The following is a 17,551-nucleotide window of genomic DNA, read 5'->3' on the forward strand; positions in this document are numbered from 1 at the left end:
GTCGCACAGTGCTGACGTCCGCTTGGTGGAGAGGAAAGATGGCTACCTCGGCTTGGCTGCATGGCCCATCAGCTATGCGACTAACAGAGGGTTTGGTGTCGGTTCTGAAAGAACACCGTCCAGAGTATTTACCGGCTTTGTTGGCCAACTACAGAGAACATGGCGTCTTCCCGACACAGGTAGAGTCCGGCCCGGAGAGGCGTGTTAGCTTGCTGGCTAGTAAACTGTTAGCCTGCTGTAGCGGCTGCTACAGGCTTTGTTGTTCACTGAGCTGACACCTGGAGCTACAGTAGGACTGGGTGTTAATATGCTGCTGGTGCTGTCTTACTGTGTGTTACCTTCATTGATTGTGAACACCTGTGTTTGTCTCTGCAGAGCGCGAGCGCCGTCGGGGGTCTCGTGGGGTTCAGTAATGCCAAACTGGGCTCGAGCAAAACCAGGTGAGAAAAACCGATGTTTCACGTCAGCTGTCACAATATTTCAGTCACAGTTAACCTCATGATACCTGTGGTACCGGTGCTCTTAAGTTATTGTTCCAGTATTTGTGTTTTCTTGTTGTTTATTTGTAAATCTTTGTGATATATTAGCGCCATCCTCAGTGTTCCTGTCTGTATAGACGTTAAAAGTAAATAACTAAAACACTGATCAGTGAACAACATTGAAAAGAGCAGAAGTGCTCTGTGAATTATGAAAATGTAAACACAAACAAGTGATTTTATATACACACGCAATCACTGCAGCGCCTTCAGGAAAACGTCACATTGTTTATTTGTAGATATGGAGGGTATCATTTCAAATTTCTCAATACTGAGGCATGTAAACACCTCATCCAGGTTTCTCATCAGTCTGAGCACTCAGGGTAAATGTTAGTGCTGTATCCTGTCACTGCTGATCAGATTACACAGGTGAAGAAAAGCTGAGAGGTAAATGTTCTGGTGGATGAACCATAGGGACAAGAATGCCCCCTGATTCCATGTCTGTACCTTATACAGAACTAAAAGGTGGAATAAAGGTGCAACGTCCTCGCCTTGAACAGGTTGTGTAAAAGAGGCTACAACAATGAGAGCATTACCTAAATAGAAAATAGTCTAAAACTGGAAAAAATACAGTTTGAATCAGAAACTATATGATCAAAGAATAAGTGAAAAAGATGAATTGACCAGATATCCAAGCCAGCTTTTAGTTTCCATTTTTAAGTGTTAAGCTTGATACTCAACCTTGAATATTTTTTAATCAAAATAAATGGATGAGAGGAAAACTATCACATTTACATTTGAATTTCAAGTCTAGATAAAAACGTGTTAACCGTGAAGGAAATGATCAATAAAAGGCTTTTATGATCATTAAAGGCTCAGATATTGGACAGTAACTCCAAAGTGTGAATATCAAGGGGATGACAAAATCTGTGTGTGTGTGTGTGTGTGTGTGTGTGTGTGTGTGTGTGTGTGTGTGTGTGTGTCAGGTTTGAGGGCCTTTGCCTGCTCTCCATGCTGGTTAAAGACAGCTCCAGTGACCTGTTTGAGCAGCACTGTCTTTCCTGGCTGCGTTCCCTGCAGCAGGTCATACAGGTAAGATGTGTGCACATACAAACACACTCTTCTTAGTGTTGTCCAAAACTCTTCCATAAAACCTGACTAATGTCCTCTTGTCTGGTTCCTCCTCCCCGTCCTCTCCGGTTTGTCTGTGGATGTTCTCCTTCAGTCTCAGGCTCCGGTCCAGACCATCCAGCTGGCAGTGAACATCCTGAAGGATTTGCTGCAGTACTCATCCCAGCTAGCAGAGCTGGCTAGAGAAGTCGGCCTCAACTCCATCCTGGGCATCCTGACATCTCTGCTGGGCCTCAAGACAGAGGTGAGGATACAGGGCAGTGGACCAATAATCATGAGTGAAGGATGTCATGATTCACTGCAACTCAGAAACTAGTGAATTTTATGCCTCGCTACATAAATTTGCATATTAATTAGGTACATCAGACTTTCTTTTAAACTTCGTTTTGTTTTTCATGATGACAAACTACAACATATGTGTTCTTTTGTCACTGAAATCATTAGAGCCCAACGATATTTTTGGGGCCTATACCTATACCGATATTAGAGAGTAAAAAAATTCTAATATCGATTATATCGGCCGATATATAAAACACTTGTGAAAGAGATATGTAATGAAAGCAAAGGAACAAATACACTTAAAGTGCTGCCTATATAACTTGACTTGACCCGAACATTGCCACTGCATTATTGCTTCTTAATAAAATTATTAATTTCAGCGTATATCGGAGAATATATATGCCGATACCGATATATCTGTGATAGGCCGATATCGGCTGATAAAATCGGCTGACCGATAAATCGCTGCTGGTTTTCTTCTTTTGTCTTTGTAAATTTTGAGTCTGTTGTGACTGCTCATCATCAGATGTGTCCTTGGGCTCGGGGAAACTGTGATAGACAATGCGTCTGACATTTTAATGACTAAAACATTAATTAGGGTTATTAACGATCAGTCATAGACGATCTTACTTTGGCATAATGTCTACTTCAGATGAATCATACAGATCGCGTCATTAAGAGTTTCTATATTTAGACATTTCATTTTAAAAGTTGAATCACTGCTAAACAGCTAAAAAGATTGTCAAGATTGTGATCCTTTGGCCACTTGATTTAATGAAAAGTAATCAAGAGATTAATTGACAGTGAAAAGAACTGTCATTAGAACTATCGTAAGCTCTTTTTTCATTTTCTCCTTGTGGTCTCAGTGTGAGCTGTCAGCCATGGAGGGGATGACGGCCTGTATGACCTACTACCCCAGAGCCTGCGGATCCCTCCGGGTAAGACACAGAGGAGAGAAAGAAGATTTTTCTCCACCTTGAGAGTTTTTCTTGTGTTTTATAGATAACTTGAAGATCATGTGTATTTCACTTGATTAGGGATGGGTACCGAAACCCGGTATTAAACGGGCCCTAAAGACTGGAATATCGATAAGCTCCGGTTCTGCTCTTGGTACTAGAGAAATTAAGAAAATAAATTTCCTGTTCATTATTCCTACATAAAAGTTCTCTTTCACATTTTATCTCACTAACTCCGTTTCTGAATGATGCATAATGAATAATGATGAAAAGTAACCACGAGCCAGCTGATCATTATTGGTGTGTTCTTAAATTCAACCTGAAATGGACAGAGCTACTGTTAAAATCTTAACGATACCCATCCCTACAGTTGAGCCTTGAGAAAACACTGAAAAACCTTTTTGTCTTTTAGGACAAACTGGGAGCGTATTTCCTTTCCAAAATGGACAGTTCAAACAAGAAAACACAAGAGGTTTGTGACTCTCACTTTTTCATCATACGTATTGATATGTGCACTTTTTATCCTCATCTCTCGATCTGTCTTTCACACAAAAACAAGGTACTATTACCTTACAAAGCGCTTAATTTCTCCCTAATGATTTCTGAATAATGTTTTTTGTTGTTGTTTTGCCACTTGTCACAGATGTACGTACAGGAAAGTACGGTGCAAACTGAACAAGTGAAGCAGCTGTTTTTTTTGAACAAGTTTCATGTGTCTGTCTCTGTGTCACTGTCAGATGGCCTGTCAGTGTTATGGTCGCTTGCCCTGTCTGGGGGGCCTGTTGGACCGAGGGGTAGGTGCTGGCAGAGCTGAAGGCTGGACCAATCAGATTCACTGCTTACTGGCCTCAGCCAATGGCCTGCTGACTCAGATCTACCAGGGTTCAGAAACAGGTACACGTTCTATCAGTGATAGTGGAATTTCTCTGATTGAATTTCCTAACTTTTTCAAATTCATTGTGGTTATTTGCTGAATAATAACAACACAGGAAGAACTCTTAACAGCACTCACGTAGTTTACACTGCTGAAATTTGAATTGTCCAGTGTGACATAATCAACATATGCTTTATGCGTCACAAATATCAATGTTCGACATGTCTTGTCAAACCCTAAAAAACCCAAAAATCCTCCAGTGGAAGGCGCCCAGGAGGGGAAGTTGAGGGATCAAAATGGAAACAGCAGAATTGGAGGTCTCCTGACTTTTGGGCCTGGTGCCAGTCAAGATCCAACAACATCACATCCTACAGTGTTTCTTCATTAGACCCTCTGGCCCTGATAAACTCCTTTGTCTTCCACACCTCCAGGCTGTAACACAGAGATAACCCTGATGATGTCACTATCACATCATTATCATTATTTTTTCAGCTCCTCTAGAGCTGTTTTCACCAGCTGAGTAGAACCTACCTCGACCAAACCACACTGACTTAAAGATGTAAAATGGTTCTTTAGAAACACAAATGTCAAAGAACTGATGATCAAGTCCTTTTAGGAACTATCCAGTTATTTTATAACTCAAGAAAACTGAACTACACTTTAAGCCAAAACAATTATTTCTCTCTTAAAGCAGTTTGTAGTCCAGACGCTGGTGGAGCTTCAGCTGTTGTTTCTGCAGTGTACCAAAGATTTGTAGAAGCTCTTTGTAGAGTTGACTTGTTGACAGTGTTGCATATGAAGTCAGTTTCCTGCATTAACTGTATTCCTTCCTGTGTTTATACTCTCTTACATCGCTGTGGCTACAGAGACAGTGTTTGTACCGGACATAGATCTGCTCATTTACACACCTGACGCATGTGTCGTAAGTTAGTGGATGGGCTGCAGATATCTGTGAGATGCTGTGTAAAGTCCTTGTCGTAACGTGTCACCCTGCTTTGGTTTGGTTGTAGTCTCTACATGTGTTTTTGTGCTCTGATGATGCTGCTTGCTGTTTGCTGTCTCAGATGGAGCCGTGCAATATGAAGGTCCGGGGGTGGAGCTGGCCTTTCCTCATCTCGACCAATCAGATCCGCTGCTGCTGCTGCAGCTCCAGCACAGATACACAGCTGTCTGCCTGGCACTCAAACACACACTCAGGTACAACACACACACGCACACACACAATCCAAGTTTAAAAATGTTCATCCAAATTATGATAAAATGTTCTTGTTTACATGTTGTGGTTTTTAGGCATAAGAATAGTTTTTGTTTTGTTTTTGTTTTTCCACAGTCTGTCATTCATCATGTTCATAGCTCTGAATACTGAAAACAAAGTCCAGTTAACTGTCAACAGTTCTCATTGGACCCGATCTCTGTGGAAGAAAAGGTCCCATTGACACTCTGCAGGTTTTGTGCTGATGAAACGAGTGTGTGACTGGCCTCACTCCTTCTTTAAACAGAATTAAACTGAATCACTTTGCTCGGCTCTGTCAAACCCGAAACCTGCTCGTCGCTGCTCGTTGTTTTAATTGAGCTGCTTCCTTCTGTTGAGCACAGAAGGACCTTGTGTAGAGTTAATGTTAACAAAGTTCATTATGGAGCAGATACAATACATGCAGCAGCCTTTTTGTCTCATAGCAACAAGGATCAAAACCACAGCTCACACAGAGCAGTAAAGGGTTTGATGCAGCATCACAGGCGTTCACTGTGTCTCTGTCCATCAGGGTGGATCCAGCCTCAGCTGTCCGTCTACCTGTCAGACCAATACTCAACCTGGTGTGTCGAGCCCTCGCTGTCAGCTCCAAGAGCATAGTGAGTGTTCTCTCTCTCTCACCCACACACACACACACACACACACACACACACACACACACACACACACACACACACAATAATAATTAACGGAGTTAATACGTTTTATAAATGGACATCAAACAAATGATATCTCTCTGTGTCAGAATTTAACAGGAGATGGAAGTGTGAGGCTGCTGGTCCTGCCCATCATACACACCAACACACTGGACATCCTATCAGCTCTGATCACTGCGTGAGTACACACACGCACACAAACACACAGACATGATTATGTTCTGTAAAAACATATGTGGCCATTATCCAATGGTGTAACTCAGGAAGGAGAGACTGAGACCATATTTCCTGTAACGTGACTGGTTGGTTTCTAGTCGTTCTCATTATTATTCCACTTCCATTCTTCTTCTTTTTATTGATCTCCGCATGTGGTATCCAAATGCTCGGACCCTGGCATCTATACTTTAGTTTGTTTGATTTGTTGTTTGTTGCTGACACTGAGTCTGTGCTGTGTGTGTTTACAGTGTGCGTAGCAGCATGGTTCAATACACTGTAGTTCTACAGAGGCTGTTCTCTCAAACCCTGTCTGCCTGGACGCCTGTACATGAAGCCAGTCTGGGACAGCAGAGAGCCTACAGGTAACGTCCTGATCCTCAACACAGAGGAACCAGTACCCGAATCACAGGAACCGCAGCTCCCAGTGCAACACCACATCAGCATTTTATCAGCAGCTGGTAGACTTGCAAGAACCATTTGTCCAGTGCTGCAGCAGACACAGACAAAAATCCAGCATTAGCAAATGAATGAGCTGTTAAATTTCGGTATCCTACCGAGAGGCGTGCAAACAAATCAATATCTCTACAGATTCAAAATCAATGCATAAATTCCAAAAAAGGATTCATATTTTTCAGTCTTGTAACAGCGCTGCTTTCCATTTTTTCCTGACATGAGTTTAGCTCGTCAGTCCTATAGATGGCGCCACGTCGGTTTCGATCAGACACATGTCCTCTGCAGCTTTATATCCATTTTTAAGAGCTTGAAGATCCGAGCATCACTAAACTGTGTGTCATATAGAATATATATCAAATGGTCAAAGTTGTCATATTGACATTGGAGGTGTATTGATTGATTTCCAAACATCAATCATGCATTGAGTAACACGCAAGAAAACCTTCCACCACAGTGTCCAGAAGCTGCTGTTAGTTAATTAAATCATTTCATTAGTGAAGATGAAAAGACAGAAAACATTCTTTCATTCATCATTCACTCTTCTGACAGTTTCTTTATCTGTGATGCTTTTACACAGAAACATGACAAAGTCAGTCTGTTACACTTTGACAGCTTATGCTGATGGAAATAAAAGCTAGCTTAGCTACGTTTTCATAGCCTAGCCTGTTAGTTTAGCTTAGCTTGACCTCTACCTGCCCTGCAGCTTCTCCTCTCAATGGATGTTTCCAATGTAGCTTCATTTGCTCGACACAAGTCAGTAAATAAAATCATTCAAAACACAAACTACTTGTGTTCATTCACCTGCTGCTTAATGCTAGGCTAATCACAACCTGCTACATCCATGGCATGGTGTAATAGATAAAGAGATGGATACTTTATTTATCCCCGAGGGGAAATTCACTCAATATTACTGAGCTGGATGTTTGTCTGATGCTGCGTCATATTCTCAACATGAACAAACTGTTCATAAAGTCAGTCTAACATCTGATCATGTGATCATAGTTGACTGATTTATGTAACTTGTCATTGTAGGAACAGTGGTTACATAACCTTAGAAACAAGCTGCAACTTAACCATTCGCATTGATGCATGTGCCCACATCAAGATACACCTCTGACCATCATATAGAAAATATAATTTAAAGGTAGGTGTAGGGCTTCACAATTCAGAAAATGTCGGGATTCGATTCAAAATCAATTTTTGATTCAAAAACAATAGGTCATGTAGTGTATGATGTTGTATATAACAATAAATAATATTAATTAAAATAATATTTTCTGTTATTCTGAAACTATTCTAAACAATCGTTGAACAGAAACACTGTTATGAGGTGGGACAGAGGGGGTCAGTTTAGGGCCAGTGTCGGGACATTGAAGTGTCAGAGACGATGTGGTCTGAAAGTGTGTGTTTGTTGTGTCTCTGGTCTGGTTCCACAGCTCGGTCCGGGTCTCGGTCTACAGAACCTTAGAGCTCTGGGTCCAGGTGGCTGGAGCCTCTGCCAGCATTCTTCAGGGAAGCCCAGGTCACTCAGAGCTCCTGTTTAACCACCTACTCGGTGACATCACACCAGGGGCGGAGTCTATCAAGGTAGTTAGTTTGAATGTATTTAAGCATCATGTATTTTACAGTAAGAATGACTGATTGAAACAGGCGGTGTGTGGCAGCCGGTTGGTGTCGTCTCTAACTCTCGTCCTCCCCAGCTCCGGGCAGGTCTGTCAGCTGATGCGGTTCCTGGAGGGAAACCAGGTCCTCGGAGGACGAAGCCTCTGGTCATGGCAGATGCAGTAGGGCCGTCGCTCCAGCGGAAAGGAGACTTTCTGGCCAATCAGGACACCTGTCTCTCAGCCCTCAGAGGTGACAGGCTGCTCAGTCTGAAGACGGCTCTTATAATGGGTCTGTTGTAAATGTGGTGTCCTCACACAGATGCTTTCCTCTCCACAGCACTGAGACAGATCATCCTGACCGGTGGCACACTGCTGAAGGACGATATACACAAGGTAAATATTAACTGTAACCTACTCGTGGGAAACACCTGAAGTCACCTGCCCTACAACATGAAACACTGTTGTTAGACAAGATGAAGACATGGATGGTTCTGTCTCCATCATCTTTCTCTCTCTGGTCACCTCTCTTCTTCAGTGGTTTTCTGCTCTGTGTTGATTCTCTCACAGCGTCTCCATGACGTCGTGCTGCCGCTGTGTGTCCGTCTGCAGCAGCAACAGTCCAGCAGCAACGCAGCATGTGAATCAGCAGGAGGCGTCAGCGGGCAGTACAGCAGCGCCCTCACAAGACGAGAGCTGTACAGGTGCTGCCTTCATTCACATCATTTCGTGTTTGGATATTACTTTGAATGATAAACACTTTGAACTGCATGTTGTTTATGAAAGTGCTTTGTGATTTGTTAATATTATTAACTTATTAGTAAATATATTCATTAATAGCCACAGTGGATGAATCTTAATCATTTTTATAATCTTTTATAACATTTGTGGACAAATTACAAACTTCTCTGCAGCAGTTTCAGCAAATTATAAAAAAAAATAAAATAAAACAGGAACATCTGGATTGAGTTCTGGTGAAAAGTCTGAAATGAATCAGATGTTTCGCATATATCCACCAACTGTGCTGTATATGATGTGTAGTTCGACTTGTGTGTCGTAACAGAGACGAGACTGTGTCGTGTTGATGGATCGTATTGTTTGTGTGTATTTGCAGGTTGTTGCTGGCTCTGGTCCTGGTCCCATCACCCTGTTGGCCCCCTCCTCTGACCTGTGCTGTATCCATCCTCAGCAGTGGACGCGCCGACCGCAACCTCAAGGTGACTCTGGCAGAGAGAGAGAAGAGACTCTAGCTGTGTTTCCTTTGAACCTGTTTAAAACAAGTCATGGAAACATGATTTAAAAACATCAAATGTTGAAAAAGAAATGTGTGAGGTGGTGAGGTGGTTTTTCAGACTATTAGACAAAGCAATGTTTCACAGAAGTGAAATGGTAACACTCTTTCTGCATTTAAGTCACATGACATCCAAAGACACTGCAACTATTCAACTATATAATACACTAAAACAGTTCATAAAACCATAAGACAAGATTTTACAGCAGCAGTCAGTTTATCGTCACAAGGTAAAGAATGAACGTTAAAAAGTAATCTGTACTGAACATGAGTGACCAACACAGCACAGTGTGTATTCATTTATTTATTTGGCCTTTTTGCCGTTAGTTTACAGTCAACAGGAGGGAGGGAGGGAGGGAGGGAGCGAGAGAGAGAGAGATAACACAAAACAAACCTGCAGTAGCATTTCATCACTGACCTGTGAACTTTCATTTTCCCTGACTGTGTGAAAATCAGATGTTTTTGTTTCCCAGATGATAAACAAAGAGATTTAGGTCAAGTAAACAGTAAACAGCTAACCAAAATATATAGGAAGCCCCCCACCCTCCAACCACAGCTTCTTTTTTGTGATCATGGACTAAATGAGCTCAAAGCTCAACACGAGTGTCTTTGTTAGTTTCATACTGACACAGATGTAATGTTCCCGTCCAGTGCCCACGTTGTTTGAATAACAGATAAACATCTGAGCACCCATGGGCGTGTTGGTCTTAAAATGAGGTTTGAGCAAGAGCATTGTTGGTGCATTGTCATCTTGAGTTAGTGGAAAATGACTGATTAACAAAAAACCTGGTCTTAAGTCAGTGGTACAGAGTTTCACTATTACTTAGGAGCATTGTGAAGAGTAATAGGCTCCTACGTAGGCAGGCATATTAACATGCAGTCTGCCTGTTACACTCAAGCAGAGTGTGTCACAGTGTTTCCCAGTCACACACAGAATAAATATGTCTACAGTTTCGTAATGCACCAAAAATTTATTTATACTTCTCATAATAAACATTAAATATTTCTAATGTTGTGATTTGTGCCGTTACTTCTTTATAAAGCCATAAAACCCTTCATTTCCCCTTAGTGCTCACAGAGCTGCTGTGTGTGTAACTCACTAGTCAGTCACAATATGTGATCAACTCACAACAAACAGAATCTAACTCAGTGTGATACACTGCGCTGTTATAATAGCAATCCACCAAGGTGCCCCTGCCTGGTTTTTAATGGGAGATGGCACTGTGATTGATTTGTTTATTGGATGTTACGGTCAAAACACTACCACGAATAATTAAGAGATTGAGGTCAACCCTTTTGAAGCATGCACTTGGAGCAGCGACGGTTGTTTCCACCGTTAAAATAGCAGAAGTGATGTGGACACGCCCTGATTGAGCTTGTGCCGCACGCTTCAGACCGTGAGCTTTGGAATGTGAAAACAGAGCCACTGTGTGTCTGTTTGAAACAACACAACAGCACATCATGTACCGTGGTTACATTCATAGTTCTAATGACTCTCTCTGCCCCCCCCCCCCTCCACAGGTCTCTACGTTCTGTGCTGAGGCTCTGACCATCTGTAACTCCCTCCTCCACCCCCGCACTCCCTCCATCGCCCTCCCTTTACCGCCCCTCACCCTGAAACCCACCCCCACCGCTCCAGTCCTCCCATCCTCACAGGGCCCCACCCCTGGACTCACTCTGCCCACCCTGTTAGGAGGCACCGCCCCCGGTCCTCCTTTCCCCAGCCGCCACTCCATCGGTCTGGGCCCCGCCTCTCTGCTGGGCTCGCTGGAGAACCACCTCTCCCTAGTTCCAGGGCTGCCGGGCCAGGCCCACACCCCAGGAGACATGATCCTGTCTCCGCACACACATCACCTGCCAGACCAGGCCGGGCTGGGCCCCCCAGAGGGCCAGAGACCCGTGTTCATCCGCTACGATAAGGAGGAAGCGGAGGACGTGGAGATCTCTCTGGCGAGCGACTCGGACGACAGCGTGGTCATCGTTCCTCCGGGGATGCTCAACATGGAGAACCAGCAGGACGACGCCGCCGCAGCTAACTCCCAGAACCTGGTCTCTGCTGCACCGGGGGGCACCACAGTCTCTCTACCAGGAGGAGAGTGTGTCACCATGGTGCCCACCACAGCTGTACCAACCACAATAGACAGCGTCTCGCTTTCCAACAACCTCGCCACCTCCTCCCCCCTCCTCACCACCTCCACCACACCCATCAACTCCTTCCCTCCTTCCAGTACCTCAGTGGTTTCCCTGGTCCCACCTTTGAACTCCAGCACACTCACAGCTCCACCCGGTGGTCTGGGGGACTCTATGCCTGGCAGACCCCAGCTCCAGCAGATGCTGATGCAGCCCTCCACAGCGGGCCAGCCCGGACCCATGGGTCTCCCGCTCCAGATGCACCAGCTGCAGAACCAGCTGAGTCAGCAGGGACGCCACCTCCACCAGCACCAACCACCACCTGCCAGCAACGAAGACTCAGCCGTCATCAACATCAACAGCACCGACGAAGAGGAAGAAGAGGAGGAGGAGGACATGGAGGATGATGAGGAGCTGGAGGAGGAAGAGGAAGGGATGGATGAGGAGGACGAAGAGGAGGAGGTGAGCGATTTTGCTGAGGAGGAGTTTTATGATGGAGAGGAGTATGAGGATTATGATGAAGAAGAGGGGGAGGAGCTGGAGGAAGAGGAGGAGGAGGAGGATGGGGACATACCTCCACTGGAGGGAGCGGAGGACAAGGCAGGAGAGGTGGGGGTGGAGGAGGGGAAGGTGGTCCAGGCAGCAGTGGATGAAGAAGGGTTGGCTGGGTTCAGTGTGGAGGGAGACGAGGAGGGAGGGATAGAGGAGATCCAGCCCAACAGAGTTCTGTTCCCAGAGGACAGGATGAAGGTGCAGGAGGTGGAGAGCATCGGAGTCCTGGAGGAGGCGCGGGGGGGCGAGGGAGAGGAGGATGAGAGTGAGAGGATGGATGACCCCACCATGCCACAGATACTGTGTGTCACCGGAGGAGCGATGGAGGAGAGGGAGGAGACGGAGGAGGGAGGGGCAGCTGGGGGAGGAGCTGGAGCTGGAGAAGGCGGAGGAGCGGTGCAGGAGGAGGCGAGCCTGTGGGAGCAAGGCGCCAGTGAGGCTGAGCTGAGAACCTCCTCCGAAGAACGCACAACCAATCAGAGTCAACAGGTGAGAATTAAAACTGTACAATGTTGAGAGAAAAAACTTTCAAATATTTAGGAACATCACAAACAACCAACAACCAGGTGAAAGGACAGTCAGTGTCAGACTGAGCTGCTGTTTGTCTGTCTAACAATAGAATAGACTCAGTTTCTTCACTATCTTTTTACTGTCCTGATGATGATGATGATGATGATGACGATGACCCGAAAGTTTCTCCTTATTAATGAAACCTCTGTTAATTAGAACTTCACAGGATGCTCCAGGTTCCTCATTTTAAAGCTTCTGATATTTCCCCTCTAAAACAGCACAAATGATCAATTTATCCTCATTATAATATGACTTTTTATTGAAATTTCTGATTTTCTTTTGCTCAATGTGGCCCTAATACATTGTAGTTTAACATGCTTCTCTTCTCAGGGTGTCAACAGAAAACTATTCTGTGTGATTCGGTTTAAAGACAACAAAAACAAAGATTATGATTCCAGGCGCCATGTGTTCCTGGAGGTCAGGAAACAGGAGAATTGTCTTTGTAGTTGATGATTGAAGCTGGTATTGTCACAGGGTTGTTTCAAGGAAACCGATCCCTCCACCTAACGCTGACTCATTGTTCCTGTACAGGAGTCGAGGCCTGAACCAACACAGGAAGCCAGTGTGGGTGAGAACCAGCCATGCAGTGGTCAGGAGGAGCAGCAGCAGCAGCAGCCCTCAGCTGCTCCAGAAGGAGACTCAGCAGCTGCAGATCCCGACTCCTCAGCCACTCTGAAACCTAAAGAGCCAGTGGAGACGAGCTCTGAGAATAGAGACAGAGGGGAGGCAGAGCAGCAGGAAACCGAGGGGGGAGGAGGGGGAGAGAGTGATGGAGAGGAGGGGAAGGGAGTGAAGAGGAAGAGAGAGGAGGTGCACAGGGAGGAAGAGGCGGGACAAAGCACTGAGAAGAAAAAGGTAAGAACACTTTTCCAACTCAATATGGAAATATAGTCAGTCACTCTGCCACTCACTCACCCACCCACCCACCTCATTTAGTCAGTCCCTCAATAACTCAGTCAGTCAGTCAGTCAGTCAGTCAGTCAGTCAGTCAGTCAGTCAGGTGTTTATAAAAAAAAAAAAGTTTCAGGTGATATAAAGACTGACAGTGTAAGATACAGTCAGAACCAGCAAACAGTCAAACTACAGTCCAGCCTGTATTAGAACAGTTACACATGTTTAGTGGAAATAACAGAATGGAGACTACAAAAAAGTCTCCACTTCATTTGAGTGAAAGACCCCCCCCCCTCACAGAGCATGTTGTCTCTCTGTCTGTCCCTCAGATGGATGATGAAGCCATGGCGTCCATGTTGGCTGATTTTGTCGCCTGTCCACCTGATGATGAAGACGGCGCCTCTGGATCGACCCGCTCATGAACTGACCTGATGTAACCGAGGTCAGCAGAGACGGTGTCATCAGTGACATCATGTAGTTACCTCATTAACTCCTCCCTCATCATTCTGGCGGTCTACAGTCGCTCAAACTGTAGAACATGGCCTCCAGGTTTCTTTCTTTGACTTCAGCTGCAGGACTTTTTTTATTTTACTGTCACACCTTCAGCTTGTTATTGACAGACTAGTTTAACATGAGCTAAAAGAAACAGTAGGTTTCCTCCAGCCCAGCAGGGCGCGGAGCTCTGTGAGGTATGTCACTCTGAACGCTAGCCTTTTGTTCCCGTTTACGGTACATGTTATCTACAGTTAGTGTATGAAGTACCCGTGTGTTTGGATTGATATGTACCTTCTGTGCTCTTCATGTTTCATGACTGTCATATTCTTTGTTATAAAAAGTAAAAGAGAAAATCAGGACCGCAGTTTTGACGATTTCATTGTTAATCAACAGTAAGTTAACATGCGTCTCCAGTGAGCACTTGTGATCAGATCTCACTTCCCTGCTTTATATGTAAATAAACATGAATGAGTTGTTGATTTTAGCCAATCTGAGATAGCAAAATAATTTTGCTTCATGATGAAACTGTGACAGAGCGTCAGTAGAGTAGTTGATACTTCAATGTGGCCTAGGACGCATTCACGTTCACACTGTTAAAAGAATGTGGCCACATGTGGTCCAGACCACCTCTGAATGTGGTCTGAGTGATCAGATGTCAAATACGTTCACACCTGAACTTAGAGCTGAACACTTGTGATCGGATCACCTGAGATGGATGTTCAGGGTCAGTGATGTCATCACAGAAACCACAGCTGTCTGTCCGGAGAGAGGAGGGAGAACTGAGCCTTTAACTATAGCTATATCAGCTGCTATAGTGTTGTGTTCTTGTAGTTAAACACAACAGACTTGTTGTATGGAAAAAGAACAGGAAATGATCAAATCTGACAGATGTCAATCAGACTATAGATACCTCTTATAATTAACGAAGACACCACAGAAGAAGATGAAATCTACTTGTTTCCCTGCAGCTGTCTGGAGCTGAACCTGCCAGTGTTCTTCAGAAGAACAAAATCAACTATTTTACAGTGTTGATGTTGACTGTTTATCATATAAACACATCTGTCGCAGTCTGAGCATGTTACACACCTGCTGAGAACCAGTGTTTAGTCCGGAAATGAGAATCATTTCACTCAGTTCACTGTGTCATTAACCAGGTTCTTCTTTAAGCTCAGTGTCACATCAGAGTTACAGTCTGGTATGTACAGGTCTGAGGAACCAAAGTCAGAAGTCAGGAACCTTTGAGAAATAATGTCATCAATAGTAATGAAATGAGCTTCATCTAAACTTCATTCATTTTACGAGGATCATCAGGATCACAGCTCCCCAGAAAACCTGTGAGTGACGTCACGGAGGCTACGTCCATCTTTATTTAAAGTCTATGACACACACAACAAAGTTCGTTGTTACACAGACAGACTCAAAACCTGCTTAGTGGTAGTCCCTGCTGCAGTAGGTGTCTCCAAGACCACAATTTGCCATGATGACACACACACACACACACATAACACACACACACACACACACACACTCACAAGGTGAAAACAGTACCGGCCACATTCTGTCACTGCTGGTAATCAGACCAGTTTTTGCTGTGACCCCCCTTTGCCTTTAAACCAGCTCCAGTTCTCCTTAGTACACCCGCTCTGAGTTTTTCAGGTTCTTATCACGTAGGTGGTTCCAGCATCTTGGAGAACCTGCCTCAGTTCTGGTTCAAACTGGTTCACTCAGTTCAGTACAAATCCAGACTCGCACATTTGGAAACAATATGTGAAATCCAGCTCTGAACATCTGGGACAGGGAGAACAAGTAACAAAGCCTGGATCACATGATTGTATTACCATAGTAACATGAAGTTTACTCAGGAGGACTGTCTTCATGAGTTCTCTCTCTCTCTCTCTCTCTCTCTCTCTCTCTCTCTCTCTCTCTCTCTCTCTCTCATCACTGTCTTCTCAGTCCTCCTCCACCCTGCTGACTCACAGTTTCCTTCAGGTCCACCATTTATGGATTCATGGATTCTGTCCATGAATTTTGTCTATCCAAAAAAAAAAAAAAAAACATCTGTCCAGATCCAGTGAATCCTGCTCCACATCTCGTCCCTCCAGGTTTTCCGCCTCACCTCCTCTTCACCACCGCCAGTGTGTGGACCGTGTTCAGGCTGTTTCATGGCCCCATGATGGAGGTCTGATCACTAAAGACTCCTCTCGTATTACTTTCCCTATCGTGCACGCTGTCATATAAATCTAATATATAATAACAGTATGACACTATCAGAGATTAGAGTAAAGAATAAATAATCTGTCCAGCAGAGGCTGTGATATTTTCCTTCTCATGGTTCACACATCAAAAACTCTATTTCGCTAGCTATTTCTAGTTACGCCACAGGTAAGTGTCTCTGTGTTGGAAAGTCCACAGTTTGTAACTCAGGTTTTCTGTCATGAATCTGTAGTTTCCAGGAGCAGATGACATCATTGTGACATCATCAGGTTTTATTTTGTCCAAGCCACAGTAGATATCACACACGTCTTTTGAACAGTGTGAACCAGGACTGGTGAACGTCGTCGTCCTCCAGAGTCTGTTACTACTGTGATTCACTTCCTCGATATTTTCATGTAAACATCCTGTTTACTCAAACCCTGAGAGGCTGGTGATTAAAAAAAAAAGAAAGAAATAACTACCAAAATGATCTTGGCAAAAAAAAAAAAAGAAACGTAGAAAAATGATCCTGGCGCTGCCTCAGAGCTTCTTCCATAGGAAGCAGAAAACAGAGCAGATACATGTTTTACTTTACAGAAATTATACAGGTACCTCTGCATAATGACAAATAATTATTTAGACTTTTCTAGGTAACTAAAACTCAGAAGATTCCGGTTTGGGTTTTGTTATATTTCAATGTAATTAGTTGAGGATTTTTCTCTCTGTTCTTTTATGAGGTGCTTGTGTTTTTAATGGGTGAAGTTGTTCCTTTAGGTGCTTGTACTGTAGGAGATTCTGATCTGAGGAGGTTTATCATGGTTTCTTTTCGGAGTGTTGTAACATTTCACTGCTGAAGTCTAGAAGAGCTTCCTTTACCATTCTTCATCAGCGCAGTGTGTTTCTCAACCTCACTTCATGCACTTCTTTAAATTCAGTCTGTGAGTTTTCACAGTTCATCAATAGTTTTGAAATGAGCTTCATCTAAACTTCGTCCATTGTATGAGGATTATCAGGATCCCAGCAGCAGTTAGGCTCATCAACATGTTTGTGTTCTCACTCAGGGGTCAGTCCACACCCACCTTCACACTCCGCCTTCATTTTTATCTTAACTACACGCCAAGCATCAACCTCCGAGGCTGAAAGATGAAGCCGACACTGAAGAACCAAAAGCTGCAGTTCCTCTAATGAGTCTGGCTCCAACAGTGAGTCAGTCCCCATCGACTCCCATGTTGAAATGTCCAACTTTACAGCAGAAATTAACATGTTTACAGCCTGGTACAAAAACACTTTTGGTCTCTAGAGCTAATTTCCTCCTTCATGATGACTGTTTATATAACTCAGCTGTTTACATTTAAAGTTATGTAGAATTGAGGGCATGGCTTTGAGTGACAGGTGGTCTCAGCTCCACACACGTCCCACCTCTGTCCATGTTGGATTAGGGGTGGAGTCAGGTACTGGCAAGATGGCGAAGGTGGAGCAGCTCACTCTGAGCTTCAGAACCGCTCCCCAGAAAACCTGTGAGTGACGTCACGGAG

The 17,551-nt window shown here is 44.2% G+C and overlaps 1 protein-coding gene across 1 annotated transcript; it reads left to right on the forward strand.

Moving 5' to 3' along the window:
- The first annotated feature begins 27 nt into the window (after positions 1-27).
- Positions 28-14,259, forward strand: pelp1 (proline, glutamate and leucine rich protein 1). The gene is made up of 20 exons (XM_022747795.1): positions 28-179; positions 376-440; positions 1,463-1,568; positions 1,702-1,851; positions 2,753-2,824; positions 3,255-3,314; positions 3,580-3,736; positions 4,781-4,913; positions 5,480-5,567; positions 5,714-5,802; positions 6,089-6,202; positions 7,730-7,880; positions 7,994-8,147; positions 8,235-8,290; positions 8,465-8,598; positions 9,009-9,111; positions 10,707-12,356; positions 12,969-13,178; positions 13,227-13,292; positions 13,658-14,259. The coding sequence occupies exons 1-20, from the start codon at positions 39-41 to the stop codon at positions 13,748-13,750; spliced, it is 3,792 nt and encodes a 1,263-aa protein (XP_022603516.1). The 5' UTR covers positions 28-38; the 3' UTR covers positions 13,751-14,259.
- Positions 14,260-17,551: the final 3,292 nt, after the last annotated feature.

This window comes from Seriola dumerili, unplaced genomic scaffold (assembly GCF_002260705.1).
Source record: "Seriola dumerili isolate Sdu_G_001 unplaced genomic scaffold, Sdu_1.0 BDQW01000111.1, whole genome shotgun sequence".
Lineage (NCBI taxonomy): Eukaryota > Metazoa > Chordata > Actinopteri > Carangiformes > Carangidae > Seriola > Seriola dumerili.

Excerpts from the sequence above, each read along its gene's own strand:
- pelp1 (XM_022747795.1), top strand. The coding sequence starts at position 39 with ATGGCTACCTCGGCTTGGCTGCATGGCCCATCAGCTATGCGACTAACA. Across the intron at positions 3,737-4,780 it reads CTACCAGGGTTCAGAAACAG|ATGGAGCCGTGCAATATGAA; the intron begins GTACACGTTCTA and ends TTGCTGTCTCAG. Across the intron at positions 7,881-7,993 it reads CAGGGGCGGAGTCTATCAAG|CTCCGGGCAGGTCTGTCAGC; the intron begins GTAGTTAGTTTG and ends CGTCCTCCCCAG.